Here is a 14,811-nt window from a genome sequence, read left to right on the forward strand (position 1 = left end):
TTCTTTATTCTTCTCTAGGTAACTTTCGCCGATAGTTCGTAGTAGTCCAATTGTACCCCTTGTATCTTTTCCTTTTCTGAAGCCGAAGTACTATTCTTTCAACTGTCCTTCCATCTTAGAATATAAACGTCGATTCAGTATTCACAGGAGAATCTTCGCCGAGTGCGATATCAGGTTGATAGCCCTGATCTCTTGGCATTATTTTATTTTATTTTTTTTTTTTTCGGTATTGACAGCAACACCATTTCCGTAAAATCTTCAGGCCATTCGCCTTTCTCATATAGCCTACGTGGTATTTCGTTGCATAGTGATAGAATTTCCTTCTTGTCTTCACCCAAGAATTTTACTAACTTAATGGAGATTCCATCAACTCCTGTTGCTTTCCCATTCTTCATTTCCCTAAGCGCTATTTCAACTTCTTCTCTTAAAATGGAAAATCCGTTTTCGTTCTTTTGATACGGTTGCTTCGTCGTCTATGGCTAACTTATCTGGACGATTCCCTGTCTCATATAACTCTTCTAATAAAACAAAATTATAACTTATAAAATTATGAAGAAATTCCTAGCAATATCAACAAAATAACTCAGTGTTTTCTAGATATTAATACACCTCGAGTGCGCACGATTAGTGACAGACGTCCAATCTGTATTCAGTCTTCGCCCATGTGTTTGACAGCATTGTAGGTGTCACATTCTCGATAGCTTTACGAACGCAGTAGGGTAGATCAGGTAGATTACGTGCTGGTGTTTGGTTCATTTGAGTCTTGAAGAAACCCGACAGAAAAAAGAGCTAAGATCCGAAGTTCTAGAAGTTGAGCGATAAAATGAACACCTATCGCAATTCATCGTTCACGAAATCCTTCATCACGTTCGTACAATGGCACGGCGCTTCGCCTTATTGGAAGATTACACCACATGTAATGTTGAACACAGTGTAATTTTTCGACATGTCGAAGTACCAACGTTCACTGTTGGTTCTGCCACGTAGAATAGGCATATGACGATGTCCTTCATCTGGGCGCATCACACATTCACTTTACGGTACTCACGTTGCTGCTCGCCCACTGCTTGGGAGTGTTTACAGCTTCATATTCAATCCAGAAAAAGTGACATTAAGCGTATGCCCAACTCGTGATGGCGCTATGCAAGTGCTCGTTGCTAACGGTTTTGAGTGAAGGAATCAGCAGTGTTGGTAATGTGATCCCGAAGCCATGCAATTGTTTTTCTCATTTCTGTGGAAGACAATATAGATAACTGTACTATAGCAGAACGTGTGTTCGCAGTAGGAACTTACTTGGAGTTGAAATCGATCACTGGTGTGCAGATAAGATTTAGGATGGAATTTAATATCGAACGGCATGGAAGAATTCCGTCCCGAAATATTATCCTAAAGTGGGTGAGTAAATTTAACAATTCTGGCAATGTTTGTGATACATTTGTTGGTAGTGCAAAAACAGCCCGCTCGGCTGAGAACATTGCAAGAGTTAGACAAGCTGTGCAGCAAAGTCCAACTCACTCTGCAAGACGCCAGTTAATGGCTTTGAATCTGTCGGACAGAATTTTTCGCCGCATCCTACACTGCGACCTCAAATGTCATCTGCATGAAATTCAAGTTCTGCATGATGTTAAAAACACCGACAAACTTCCTCGATTACAGTTCTGTAGACAGTTTACTGACATTCTGAATACTAATTCGGATATTCTGAACAAACTGATGTCGGATGAGGCACATTTTCATCTTTCTGGTTATGTAAATAAACAGAATTTCCGCTACTGAAGCGATCAACACCCCTTTCAAGTGTGGAAAAACGACTACACAGTCCAAAAGTAACGGTCTATTGTGGTGTCTCTGCCTTAGGAATTATCGGCCCGTACTTTTTTCGAAGAAGATGATCGTACTGTGACCGTCAACTTAGAACGGTATCAATAAATGTTCACAATGTTGGAAATTCCTGATGAAATTAATTTTGATGACAAATTATGGTTCCAGCAAGATGGCGCCACAGTGCTCATGGTTCAATGAACTGTCGCGAAACATGTTTCCAGGACGAATAATTTCACGATCTGGAGACATTGCTTGGCCGCCAAGATCTCCTGATCAGCTGATTACTTCCTATGGGGTTATCTCAAAAGTAGGGTGTATCGCAACAAGCCTCGCTCCAGAAACAGAACATAAGGAATGAAATTAGTGCCATTGAGTTTTACTGGGGCGAGTTTATATAGCAGATTGCAGGAATGTATTCGTTGCCGTGGAGGCTACTTACGAAATGCTTTAAAAAAGTAATCAGACAGTAATAAATTGCATTGTTCTAGATTACTTCCAGTAGATCTATATGTGTTTTCTTTTAATTCGTCCTGAGTCTCCCACAACAGGGCTATAAAAACCGTCATATCCCACTGCCGCACCCTATATAAGCCTGTTCAAAGTTAATGGAATAATAATATTGCCACCGGCATAGCTCAGGGTTAGATATTGTTTTCTGATCCGTGGTCACACACAGTTGTGATTTCGAATTTCGCTTGGACTGATTGTACGATTGGGTTTTTTCCGTGGTTTTTCCTCACTGTAAGGCGAATGTGAGATAAGTGACACATTGCACAATCCTCGATCTCTTTTTCCAACAGTGTCATCTTTATCACAAATTCCACCAATGGTAAGTAACCTCGCAGCTGATACAAAGTCGTTAAATAACAGATGCAAATGCTATTGCTATTATAGAGGAACAATTGAATATCACGGAAAACTGAAGTAATCGGAGATACCCGTCCGCAACAAATGTCACAAGTAAACTTGGGCTTGCGCAGTGAGTGGATAATTTTGTAGAATGCAGTGGCCTCTTTAAGTACGGTATTTTAGGACAGTTATCTGGAAAATTAATCATAACATTCCTATTTTTCTAGTATTGTCCCTTGTTCTTTAACTGCAATATTTCGTACTAGTTTTCGACATGGCGAATATATTTTCTTGACGCAATTGGAGTATCTTATCTAGCGTTGACAATAGCTATTGTTCATGTAAACATTTTGCTGGCCACGTCACTTAGCAGAAACTTTCTAACAAGACAATAGTTCTATTGTGCCAAACAGAACCAATGAAATTACGTCTTACAGTGTTGCCATTGATTTTATTGTTTTTAATATATTACCTACTTAAATGAAATTATCGAATATACACCCACTCAAATAAGATGGAGGATTTTCACTTTCTCTGTTTTATGCAGTGACTTACTTTTAAAATTATTTTTTGTACTTGATTTGCTTCAGTTGAATTTATTGAAATTACAAATTACATGTAGGCTACGTACTTAAAATATATAGTTCGCATCAAAAAGAGCAAATGCTCGTGCTTGGGGCAGTTCCAGTTACATAACATCATAGCCTACTAGAAGTTAAGTAATATGATTAAAATTGTAAGTAGAAATTGGTATTTAATTATTTTATTGAACTGAGTAGGAATAGTACATCTTAAGTAGATAGATACTACTATATTATTTAATTATTTATTTATTTATTCATTCATTTATTTATACAGTATAACCAGTCATGACGAATTAGATACAGTCCAGTTCTCAATCCGCCAGCCCCAATAAATACAAATACAAAACAATTTACATAATGATATGAGCACACACCCGCTCTTCCAAGTATTACAATGATAAGCGAAATTACGCACAATAATAATTTTACCCTACCTCTGTCTCTCATGCAACTATTTCCTCTAAAATTAATTGTATTCTCTTTCTATTCTATATTTCCCCTACTACTATACAGGGTGATTCACGAGGAAAGGTAAAAAATTTAGGATGTTAATTCTGAAGTCATTCTGAGTCAAAAAGTTCATACGAATATAGGTCCGTTTTCGAACGGTTACGGAGATATGGCTCTTTGATTTCACAAAAACTTCTAAGATTCCATTTTACTAACTCGCATTTAGAGATAAATAACGGACAAATTTAAAGTTTATACATGCATATATACCTAATATTCTAGACGTCGGGGTCGATGTTTTCGTCCACACCAATGGAGTAACGGTCAGCGCGTCTGGCCGCGAAACCAGGTGGCCCGGGTTCGAATCCCGGTCGGGGCAAGTTATCTGGTTGAGGTTTTTCCGGGGTTTTCCCTCAACCCAATATGAGCAAATGCTGGGTAACTTTCGGTGCTGGACCGCGGACTCATTTCACCGGCATTATCACCTTCATTTCATTCAGACCCAATAAAAAAATCGATGTTTTCGCACATTTTCAAAGGTACCTCCTGCTTCAATGCACTGTTGCGCTCGGGCGTGAATCGCGCGGGAGAGTTGCACGTAACTGTTCTCTATGCCGCATCCACAATACGGTCGATTAGCGCCTCTCTCGTTTCCCCCTTCCTTTGTATACCAAGTTTTTCATCCAACTCCATAGACAGTAAGTACTCTTCAATATGGTACCTTCTGTTCGGAAAGCGTCGTTCATATTTAGCGACGGCACTCAAGGAACTTCCATCACACAAACCATAAACATACACAATATCGGCGTATTCTGTAGTCGAAAATTTATAAGGCATCTTGAAAAACACAACTTAACACTTCCGATAACTGTACCTGTATAACTACTGTACTGTATGTAGCAGACTGGACTGCTGTGAATTGATGATAGTGTATGCTATTTGTGTTATCTCCGAGTTCTGTCAGGCTATTGGACATTTGTAATACCCCACCACTCGGTTTCTTCCTCTTATCTACATTGTTCACAATGCAGATTCCAATGTTACGTCATTCATTGCGACCTTGACCTTGTCTCATGCCTCGTCTCACGTCAGCAGCATATGGTAACGTCTGATTCACATTGGAGCAATACGTTTTACCAAAAAAAATGCATCTAGCTCTGCCATCATTCGAAAACAGACCTATGTTCATATGAACTTTTTCACTCAAAATGGCCTAAGATATCGTATCCTAAATTTTTTACCTTTCCTCGTGAATCACCCTGTATTTGAACATTCGCTGCTCACATAATTAATTATATTAGCCTATATTAATGGCCAAGGAAGTTTTTAATAGAAAAAAGAGCATCTTCTGCTGACTTCTGGAAAAAGAACTAAGGAAGAGACTAGTGAAGTGCTTTGTGTGGAGTGTAACAATGTATGGGGCAGAAACATGGGCATTACGATGAAGTGAAGAGAAGCAATTAGAAGCATTTGAAATGTGGATAGGAGAAGGATGAAGCATGTGAAATGGACAGACAGAATAAGAAACGAAGCTGTGTTGGAAATAGTGGGTGAAGAAACAATGAAGCTAAAATTGATCAGAAAGAGGAAAAGGAATTGGCTTGATCACTGGTTAAGAAGAAACTGCCTTCTGAAGGATGCACTGGAAGGAATGGTGAACAGGAAAAGAGTTGGGGCAGAAGGAGATATCAGATGTTAGACGATATTAAAATAAATGGATCATATGCGGAGACTAACGGGAAATCAGAAAATATGAAAGACTGGAGAATGCTGGGTTTGCCGTGAAAGACCTGTCCTTGGCCAGAACACTTTGAATGAATTCTACTAACTAATCTAATGCCTATGCTGCTCACGATCTGCTCTAAAATAGCTTTATACTGAGTGAAGGATTCACACTTCATATCCATCTTTATCTTCTCTTCCAATCGTATTTTGACTCTAAATAGAAATTTCCCCATTTATCTTTGATTTGTGCCGTTTAAAGGACACTTAGCGTTTTATGTTTTCTTATCGCTCATATTCAAAATTTTTTTCTATATTCAGACAATTCTCAAGTCATTAGTTGCTGTGTAATTTAGAAGTATGTGGAGTGATACGAGTGCAGTAAATTTTGCACGAATTATTGTAAATGTCTACATTCATTCATTCTCCTGGTGCTACAGTCTATGAAGGACCCTGGCCTCTCCTACAGCTCTCGTCCAATCTTTCTTGTCCACATCACACCTCCTCCAATTCCTTATTGCCAGCACCTGCACATCTTCTCTGACATCATTCATCCACCTCTTCCTGGGTCGCCCTGCAAATATCTACAGATCCATTCAAACATTTGTAATCCAAGATGATCAAGCGGTTACCACACTAGCTCTTGCATCCCAGGTTTGCCTATACAAACAAAACTGAGGGCTATAAATAAAATTCTAGATCGCTTTTGAGAGTCTGTGTTGTAATTGGCAAGTAAAAGAACCTTGTGACTGAAAGAGGCCCCAGGCAAGATATGTCGTCTATTCATCGTCTAAGTTTAATTTCGCCACTTAATAACCTCTCCAGTTAGTCCATTAGTACATGGAGTATTGATGAACGTGTCCGACTACGAAATTAGTACACCCAAGTTCAAGTTTCCTGCTTGAATTTTTTTTTTCAGGGGTTTCCTTAACCAATTCGAAGCAAATGCGGGGCAATTTTCGATGTTGGAACCTCGGGCTCAATTCGCAGTAATTAATTTCAACTTCATTTTTCATCATTCAGTGGTTTCAGATCAACGAAAGGATGCAGCAGGACGTAGTACCGTTAATTTGCATGGGTATGGTATCAGTCTGTGATTACAGAACTCTCAAGGGGACATTAAACCAGGACTTCGTCGGAACTGACTGCTGTGTAAGCTGATTCAATAGATAGCACCACTGAGCGAGGTGGCTCAGGCAGTAACATTTGAGGCTCATATTCGGAAGGTCCCAAGTTCATACCCGTGGCTGGCAAACCTGACAAGTTTTTCTTGGTTTCCTCAGTCACAAGGGAAAATCCCGGATTGGAAATTTACATACCATAATTCACCATCGCCTCAATCACCAGTATCATAATCATAAACATTCAAACAAAATCTAAATCAGTTACATGAACACAAGCCATCTATAACACACGAGAATAGAAACAGAAACTAAACCATAGTCAAAGGCCAACTGATTACCCAAAATTCCTAAACATGTTGTATGACCATAGATGTTAAAGTGTGTAAATGCATAAAGAACAGATGGTACCAAATAATGAATCACGATACTTATAGGAATGCAGTCTACGGACTTCAACAATCATCACAATAGACCAGAGTTGCCAGATGTCCTGATTTGGTGGACATGTCCAGATTTTCGCATAAAAATCCTGTGTCCTGCTTCTAATTGAGACGGGACCCAAAAAGTCCCGCCTTTAGAAAATTAACATCACCTGTATAATTTTGTCATTACCTAATAACTATTTTCGTCTAAATAATTATATTAAATTTAAATTAATTTACGCAATAATGCAGAAAGATCAGTTCTTTAAAGAGTGGTGTAAGTAAAGAAGTAAATGATGTAATTAAGACGTAATTAAATTTTCTATATCACTGTGTCAAGTATTATCACAATTATTGTCGGCTGATTGTGTAGGATAATTATTTCGAGTTTCTAAGATGCCAGTAAATACAGTTGTGAGAGAACAAGGATGACAAAAATAGTTAAAAATGTCTTGCGGCCATTTTCAGTAGCAATGGCACCTTACTTCAGAATGTCAAAAAAAAAAAATAAATAAATAAAAATAGTTTGATGTTCAAACAGATGCACCAAAAAGAGAACATAAAACGTTTCCATTACTGTAAGTTGAAATAATTTACTAGTAAGAAGGAGTAGAAACAAAAATTATTGTGCTTTTATAATTTATACACTGAAGATTCGGCAACTATAAATAACTCCCCATCATAAATAAAAGAGATAAAACCGTAACTTATGTTTTACAAACAGTTGACGTTATTGTGCGATAAAGCTTCCATGAATTTTGAAAAGGACAAAATGCCTACACTGCTTTGAAAGAACATAATAAAAATATAGTTGCTATTGGTTGCCCAAAACATTTGATCAATAATTGTGTCAGACATGTTTAATACTTCTAAATACAAAATAAAATGTTTTGTAAGTAAACTATGTAATAAGTTTAGTAGATGAAATAACGAGATACATGTATCTATGAAAAAGTTTTTGAGCAGCTTGGTATGGACTGAACTTAGCTGTCATGTGTCCACAAGGTGACTGAGTATCTTTGGCTCCAGAAGTTGGAAGGCTGTTAAGGAGTTTTGGAGCTGTAAAATCTTATTTTCTGTCGCAAGAGAATCCAGCTAAATTACTCTAGACATGTTTTGAAGATGAACTTGCTCAGTGCTACCTAGGGTTTGTTGTAAATGTTGGAAGTATTACTTCAAGAATAAAACTTAAAACTGTAGTCAGAAAACTGCCTAATTGTAGAGCTATTGAGAAACAGCTTTATGAATCGTAGGAATGAGCAGTTTTATGGGTCTACTATTGCTGCTTCATTTATTGCCAGATCTTGTAATGTACTGCTGTTAACAGTTCAAGGAGGAAGCAGATTCTAGAATGTTTTTATTAAAATGGCAATTTTTGTAACCCTATTAGTTTTTAACTTCATTCAAAGGAATATATTTTTTTTCAATTATGACATTTCAACTATGCCCACACTCTTATCACTCTCAAAGACTGAACGTAAGTATTTATTAGATATGCTGGGAAAAGGATGTCCCTCCTTGGTAAATTTAAAATCTTACAACCCCGTAATAGACCCCAGACTGCTCCTCTGTGAATGAGAATCCCTCTTTGTAATTAAAATAAAATACTACTCCTACATATAAAATTCTGAACAGTTCTGATACATGAATCATTATTACAGACATGCTGATCTTGATTCTGTAGGAAGTTATTTGAGAAATATTGTGTTCTTTTATGATTTGTAGGAGAGCCTTGGAGGTAACTCGAGAACGACCATGCTGGCGACTATCAGTCCAGCTAACATACATCTTGATGAAACACTTGCTACTCTTCGTTACGCATGTCAGGCCCGGACCATCGTCAACAGAGTGAGAATCAACGAAGATCCCCATGACCGCCTCATCAGGTTAGTCGGTATGAGGTAGTCTAAACTGAATCAAAATTATCTGATGATACAAAGCTTCAGTTTTTATTAAAGTTTGCGACATGTAATCCGTCTTTTATGTGCCATACTAAAAAACTCATTAGCGCCAACTCCAAGTATCCCTGTAACTTACTAGCATTGTGTGAATGTTTGCTGTAGCAATACCATCAAATTGGTCAACTATTAAGATGTTATGGTTCTATACTTCATCCGTTCCTTTTTTTACAGATCATTAGGATATTTATAACTCATGAAGCAGTTGTGGAATGACAGGGAAACGGAAGTACTCCAACTATTTGCCTGTCTCCTCTTTCGCTTTTGACTCAAGGTCTCGGATCTGCCTCAATCCATCTCCGCCACTCCTCTCTATCCCTCGCCATTCTTCTCAGTTCCCCAGTTCCTTTCCCTCTTTTCCTTGCCATCCTCTCGATATTATCCATATACTTTGTCCCTGATCTTCCCTTCCCTCTTCTTCCATGCACGATATGACAGCAGATTGATGATAATTTAAAAAACTTTCAACACAAAGGGCCACTCCTAAATATTATTCAATTGAAAACATATTTCACATAATGTGTTTCCTCCGTAATTGGCACCAACTGGAACGGTGAGACCTAAAGTTTTTCGAACTTCATTTTTAAGGGCCACCCTATTGTAAATACAGCAAAAAACACGATCGTGCAAAAACATATTTTTCAATGGTTAATAAGGACAAATTAAAGAAGTACACAAGACACAGTTGTAGTTGTTAATAATGTACTGTATAAATAAAGAATTACACAAGAGAAGATTCATTTCTCTTTATTTTTAGAATAAATTTGAAAAGGCACATTTTCAGCAGTCAATAGGTAAAATAATAAAAATACACAAGATATAGATTTATTTGTTAATACCAATAATGTTAACATAAATAAGTAGGCCTACACAAGACAAGGCTTTTTTTAAGGGAAAATTGAAGGCGTACACACTCTAGTTGTTAACAATGTCAAAATAATATATAAGTACGCAAGACAAGGATCATTTTTCATTATTAAGGATACTGTCTCTTAAGTAATGTCGATTTTGGAGCAAAATTTTGGTTGGAGTGTGTTGAGACAAGAAATTAATCTAGTCTTCAAAGTAAAGATCATTAGATTCTATGCTCTTGAGCTACCTTTCAGCAAGGTTTGTTATCTCGCGACTTTATCAGTTTCTGGTTTTTGATGTGAAGTTTTTGGAAATTCCTTCCACGTAGGAAGTTGGCCATGGATCGAAACAGATGGTAATCTGAAGGCGCAAGATCAGGGTTATATGCCAGGTGTGGAGCATATTCAATCCTTCGAATTTCTGGATTTTTTTCATTTTTGTTCCAGCAATATGAGGGCTTGCTTTGTCCTGTTGCAAGAGAATTCTATTTCGATAAACCAGTGGCGAGCACCTCTCTCTTAAAACTTAATTAATTCGTTTTAACTGTCGAGAATAAAAATCCGCATCGACTGGATGCCCATTTGGAACAAACTTCTAGTGAATCACAACTTCAGTATTCCATCAGATACATAACATTACTATGGAGTCGAACTGATTGTATTTTAACGACGACTTTGGCAGGCTGACGGGGATCAAGCTACTGTTTTAGGTGTCAGGGTTGCGGTAATATATCCAGTTTCACCACATGTGACAATTCTCCTGATAAGTCTATTGTGCATAGGATTAGCGATAAATTGACTACTGATACATCTATCTACTCTCCGTTGAGCCTGTCAAGATGTCAGTTCGTGAGGTACAGATCATAAACTTTTGTATGATTTCTGTTTTTTATGTTGACAACTGTCACATGCTCACAATACATAATAATAACAACCATAGTGTCTTGTAAATTGTACTCTGATGTACACTTTTTCTTGTAGTTGTAGTTACATTTCTAGTGATATGGAAGAGAAGGCTTGAGTAAATAAGTAAATAAATAAATTATTGCATTAGCCAACTAAATAAAATATATTCCTAAGTAAATAAAATCATTAAAATATTACAAATCACCAAACTTAAAAACCCACATTACTTATGAGACGACCTAATATTGCAATAAAACTCGAGGAGTATGTACACAAGAAGAAAGACATTTCCAAGAAGTAGGCAAAACTAAAGGAATATATAAGACACATTTGCAGTTGTTCATAGTGAAAAACATAAAGAAATCCGCAAGACAAGGCCCATTTTTCATAATTATTATTAGGGGAAAATTGGAGTACTACAGTTCTTTTATTATATCTCTGCCTCTGTACAACGTCACAGTTTGCGGTGAGGGGAAAAAGATATAGCAGAAGTTTGCACTGCCTTTTAATGATCTGACGACCACGACCAAGATAACCCACTTGAAATTTAGCGGTTACTCACATGCAAAATTAGAGAATTCTACGAGGCACAAACGAACTCTAGAAAGGCAAAATTAAAGGGGTACCGGTACCCTACACAAGACAAGGCAAATTTTCAGTGGTTACTCCAATCAGTATTTGAAATAATTTGAAAAATTTTGTTCTGATATCTTCTCCAATGATTCTGATTTTTTTCATAAACATGTAACTTAGCTTGCGAGATAATTTACAAAATCCTTTTGCCTGCTGTATTCAGATAAGGAAGCTTCAACATGCCTCCAAGTACTTTCTATTGTATATTTTGTATGAGCGTCAGTAGCTTCATTGACAAATTCGTATTTGTGATTCACCGTGAGATGTTGATAACCATATTTCGATAAATTTTGATATCCCTTCCAGCCATCTGACATAATTTGTGTTCCTGGTGCAATCCATTCTTCGATAAAAAATCAATTTTCACTTCCCCTCTCGACTCCACCAAAACCCTACTGTCCTCCCACAAAATGATCTCTATTGTATTTCCTTCTACCAAATTTTGATTCGTCAATTTCAATAATTTTACCAATTCCTCCAATTTTGTCACTATGTAACTCAATGTATTCAACTATTACTTCTTCAATAAATTGTTTCCAGTCAATAACCGTATGGCTAGCTAAATAATATTCATTCATGATTTATATATTTATATAGCTATGTAATAAATCGAAAGTTAACAACAATTTCTGGCATTATTAATGTGCTCAGCACGAACCAGGTTGTATGCCTTATTGACTTTTTACGGCCACAAACCCTGTTTATTTTATTTTTTTTATGAAACAATCTCTTTTATCACTGCATTTCTTTAAAGTCATTTGAATATTACATTTTTCGCATATCGTTTCATTCTTGATGAGATGACTGTCACACAGAAATGCTTTAAATAAATTCTGACTCATTTTTAAATACATTAAAATGGTCTATTTATGATGCCATAGATTTGCATTTCATACCTACAGGCATTTTTTCTTTTATCAAATTCTGATATTTTACTATTACTACCGTTATTTCCATTTCGAATTATAAAGGTGAGCGCTCACTTACCAGAAAAAATACTTTTGGGTCAATGTAGAGTATCCACCGCCCACTGAACGAATATTGGTTAAAGGAGCGTTGAACAACTTCCACCGATTTTGGAATAGACACCAACGCACTTGGGTTAGGTTAGGTTAGTTTAGGTTTTTATTATCCCGTCAAGATGTTTAGGATTAGTGTAAAACTGACCTATGTCTCCTATAGTGGGCGGGATATAAGTAACATTCACCTTCGTTTGTTGCATTTGGATTTTTATTTATTATTTATTATTTGTCCGCATTTCCGAATGAATAATCAAATAGTGTTGTAATTTACTGCTAGAGCACATTATTTAATTTTAGTGTTCTAAACTGAACCGGAAATAAAATGAGTAGCTTGCAAATTAAATAAACTATGAAGGACATACCTGGTTAATTTAGTATTTTTCCAATCTCATCCCTTATGTTCTTTCTTCATATTACCACAGTCTAGTATATACAGTCACGAAGCTTGAGTTGTAGAGGGTGCTAGGAACAATAGATTGTGCTGGTAGTACCACAGTCTATTGTTCCTAGTATCACAGTCTATTGTTCCTAGCACCCTCAACAACTCAAGCTTCGTGACTGCATATATAAGACTGTGATATTACATTGCTTTAATTCTAATTTCATAAAGCTCTTCATACTGTTGAACTTAATAAAATAACCTATACCTTCAATATTACCGCGATTGGAGGCCTTGCAATCTATATAATTTGCTATGACATTCTATATTTCGATCTTGGACTGTACAGAAATCCGTTTAGAATTCTCTGGCAAGAATTCTGATCAGAATCCAGTGTTGCGGACAGAGACGATACAGCCAAGTGAACGATGCTCTATTTAAAATAATGCAAAGAATAAAAATCCGAACGTGGCATACAGATCAATTCCAGTACGTGGGCTCCTGTCTTTAGTGAGCAATATAAAATTGACTGTTAATTATTTAGAAGTTGGCAACATATTTTATATCGATTGTAACAATAATACATATATAAAAATGTGTTGTAACAATAAGGAGATATTGTAACGTTTATTTCAATTTGTGCCATTCTGGGACAAACAGTACAATTTAATTAATCACGATTTTCCTTTGTAAGGTCAGAAAGAAAGACGAAATGGATAATCGAGAGTTTGTATTGTAACATTAGGCTTTTACTGTATATTTTCTTTTGAGGACAATGTCATTTTAAAGTTTAGATTAATTGAGGAGCTTATTTTCAAAGCGACCCTTGCCCATTCCCATAACTTTGTGAAAAATCACGAAAAACGTTTTTAGGTTTAAAATTTCTTACCAGCTAGGCAAGAGACATTATGAAACCAAAGAGGTTGGGTACATTTAGAATCAAATGAAACCGTCAGAAACTTTTGATTCCAAAACTAGAACTAATATTTTGTCGCAATTTTTCTGTGGACAAGAGTCAGTTTGATTCCAACAGTCACTTTTAACGCAAGATTTTAGTGGTTTAGAGGGCATTCTGAAGCCAAATCATAATAGTTGTGTATAGAGTTATATTTGAAGAATGTGTGGACACAGGACGCTCATTTTCGTTATCAGGTGGACAAGAGATGTTTTGAAAATGAGCTCCTCAATTATCTAGTTACACATGGCATGAGTGTTCTATGTTGGTTATAATAGATTAAGATTTTAACTCGATACTTGATTATCTTTGACATGTTCAATTTAATTGTCATATAATATATAAAATGTACTGTGAATTTGTAATGATCCTTCATAAAAAATTAAAGCAATACTCATTATTTTCCTCTACTTTCTAGAGAACTGCGAGCTGAAGTGGATCGCTTGCGTGCTTTACGAGAAGATTACGAACGCCGTCTGAAAATAGGAGCACCCCGCAGACTGCTACAACAAGAAAAATTTGACTTGCAAGATAAAGATCAAGAGATTGAAAATCTCAGAGAACAGCTGAAGCACAGTGATGAACAACTTCGGCAGTGCGAAGAGCAGTTAACACAGGCTCAAAAGTATGTATATAGTTCCATTAGAATATCTTATTCATTGCTACTGATACCGCAGATGGAGGAGTTTTCTCATTTGACGATATATGTCAGTGGAAGATCAATATTGTTGCATACATCTTAAGCGTGATTAGTGAAATATTTTAATTACTGTTCGTTTTTTTGCACCAATATAAGCCAGCCAATATCCGAGCATAGAATGTATATAAAATGTTACCTAGATTATCTTGAGCGAGACCCTTCCAATAGGAACAAATGTGATCCACCAGCACTCCCTAAATACCGCAGCTTCTTTTATAGAAGAAGTATAAGCAAACTAGGACGAGCATCCATTAAAACTGTTGTAACTGGCTGCGTGAGACGAATATTATTAGAGCAGTCTTTAGCAAAAGTCATAGAAATAATGTTGCCAACATCTGAAAAGTTGTAGCTTGTTAATGATGGGAAATCTCGCCTCCTCTCACTTAACTATCCTCTCAACTAAACCAACCTAATCTTTTTACAGTCCTCGCC

The 14,811-nt window shown here is 36.6% G+C and overlaps 1 protein-coding gene across 1 annotated transcript in view; it reads left to right on the forward strand.

The window, feature by feature from the left end:
* The window catches only part of neb (kinesin family member nebbish), a 328,637-nt gene that overhangs the window by 278,669 nt on the left and 35,157 nt on the right, over positions 1–14,811 (forward strand). The window contains exons 8-9 of the mRNA XM_069841473.1: positions 8,701–8,861; positions 14,098–14,304. Coding sequence (XP_069697574.1) covers positions 8,701–8,861; positions 14,098–14,304 — 368 coding nt within the window. The remainder of the gene's footprint in view (positions 1–8,700; positions 8,862–14,097; positions 14,305–14,811) is intronic.

The sequence above is a fragment of the Periplaneta americana genome, chromosome 12 (genome assembly GCF_040183065.1).
Source record: "Periplaneta americana isolate PAMFEO1 chromosome 12, P.americana_PAMFEO1_priV1, whole genome shotgun sequence".
Lineage (NCBI taxonomy): Eukaryota > Metazoa > Arthropoda > Insecta > Blattodea > Blattidae > Periplaneta > Periplaneta americana.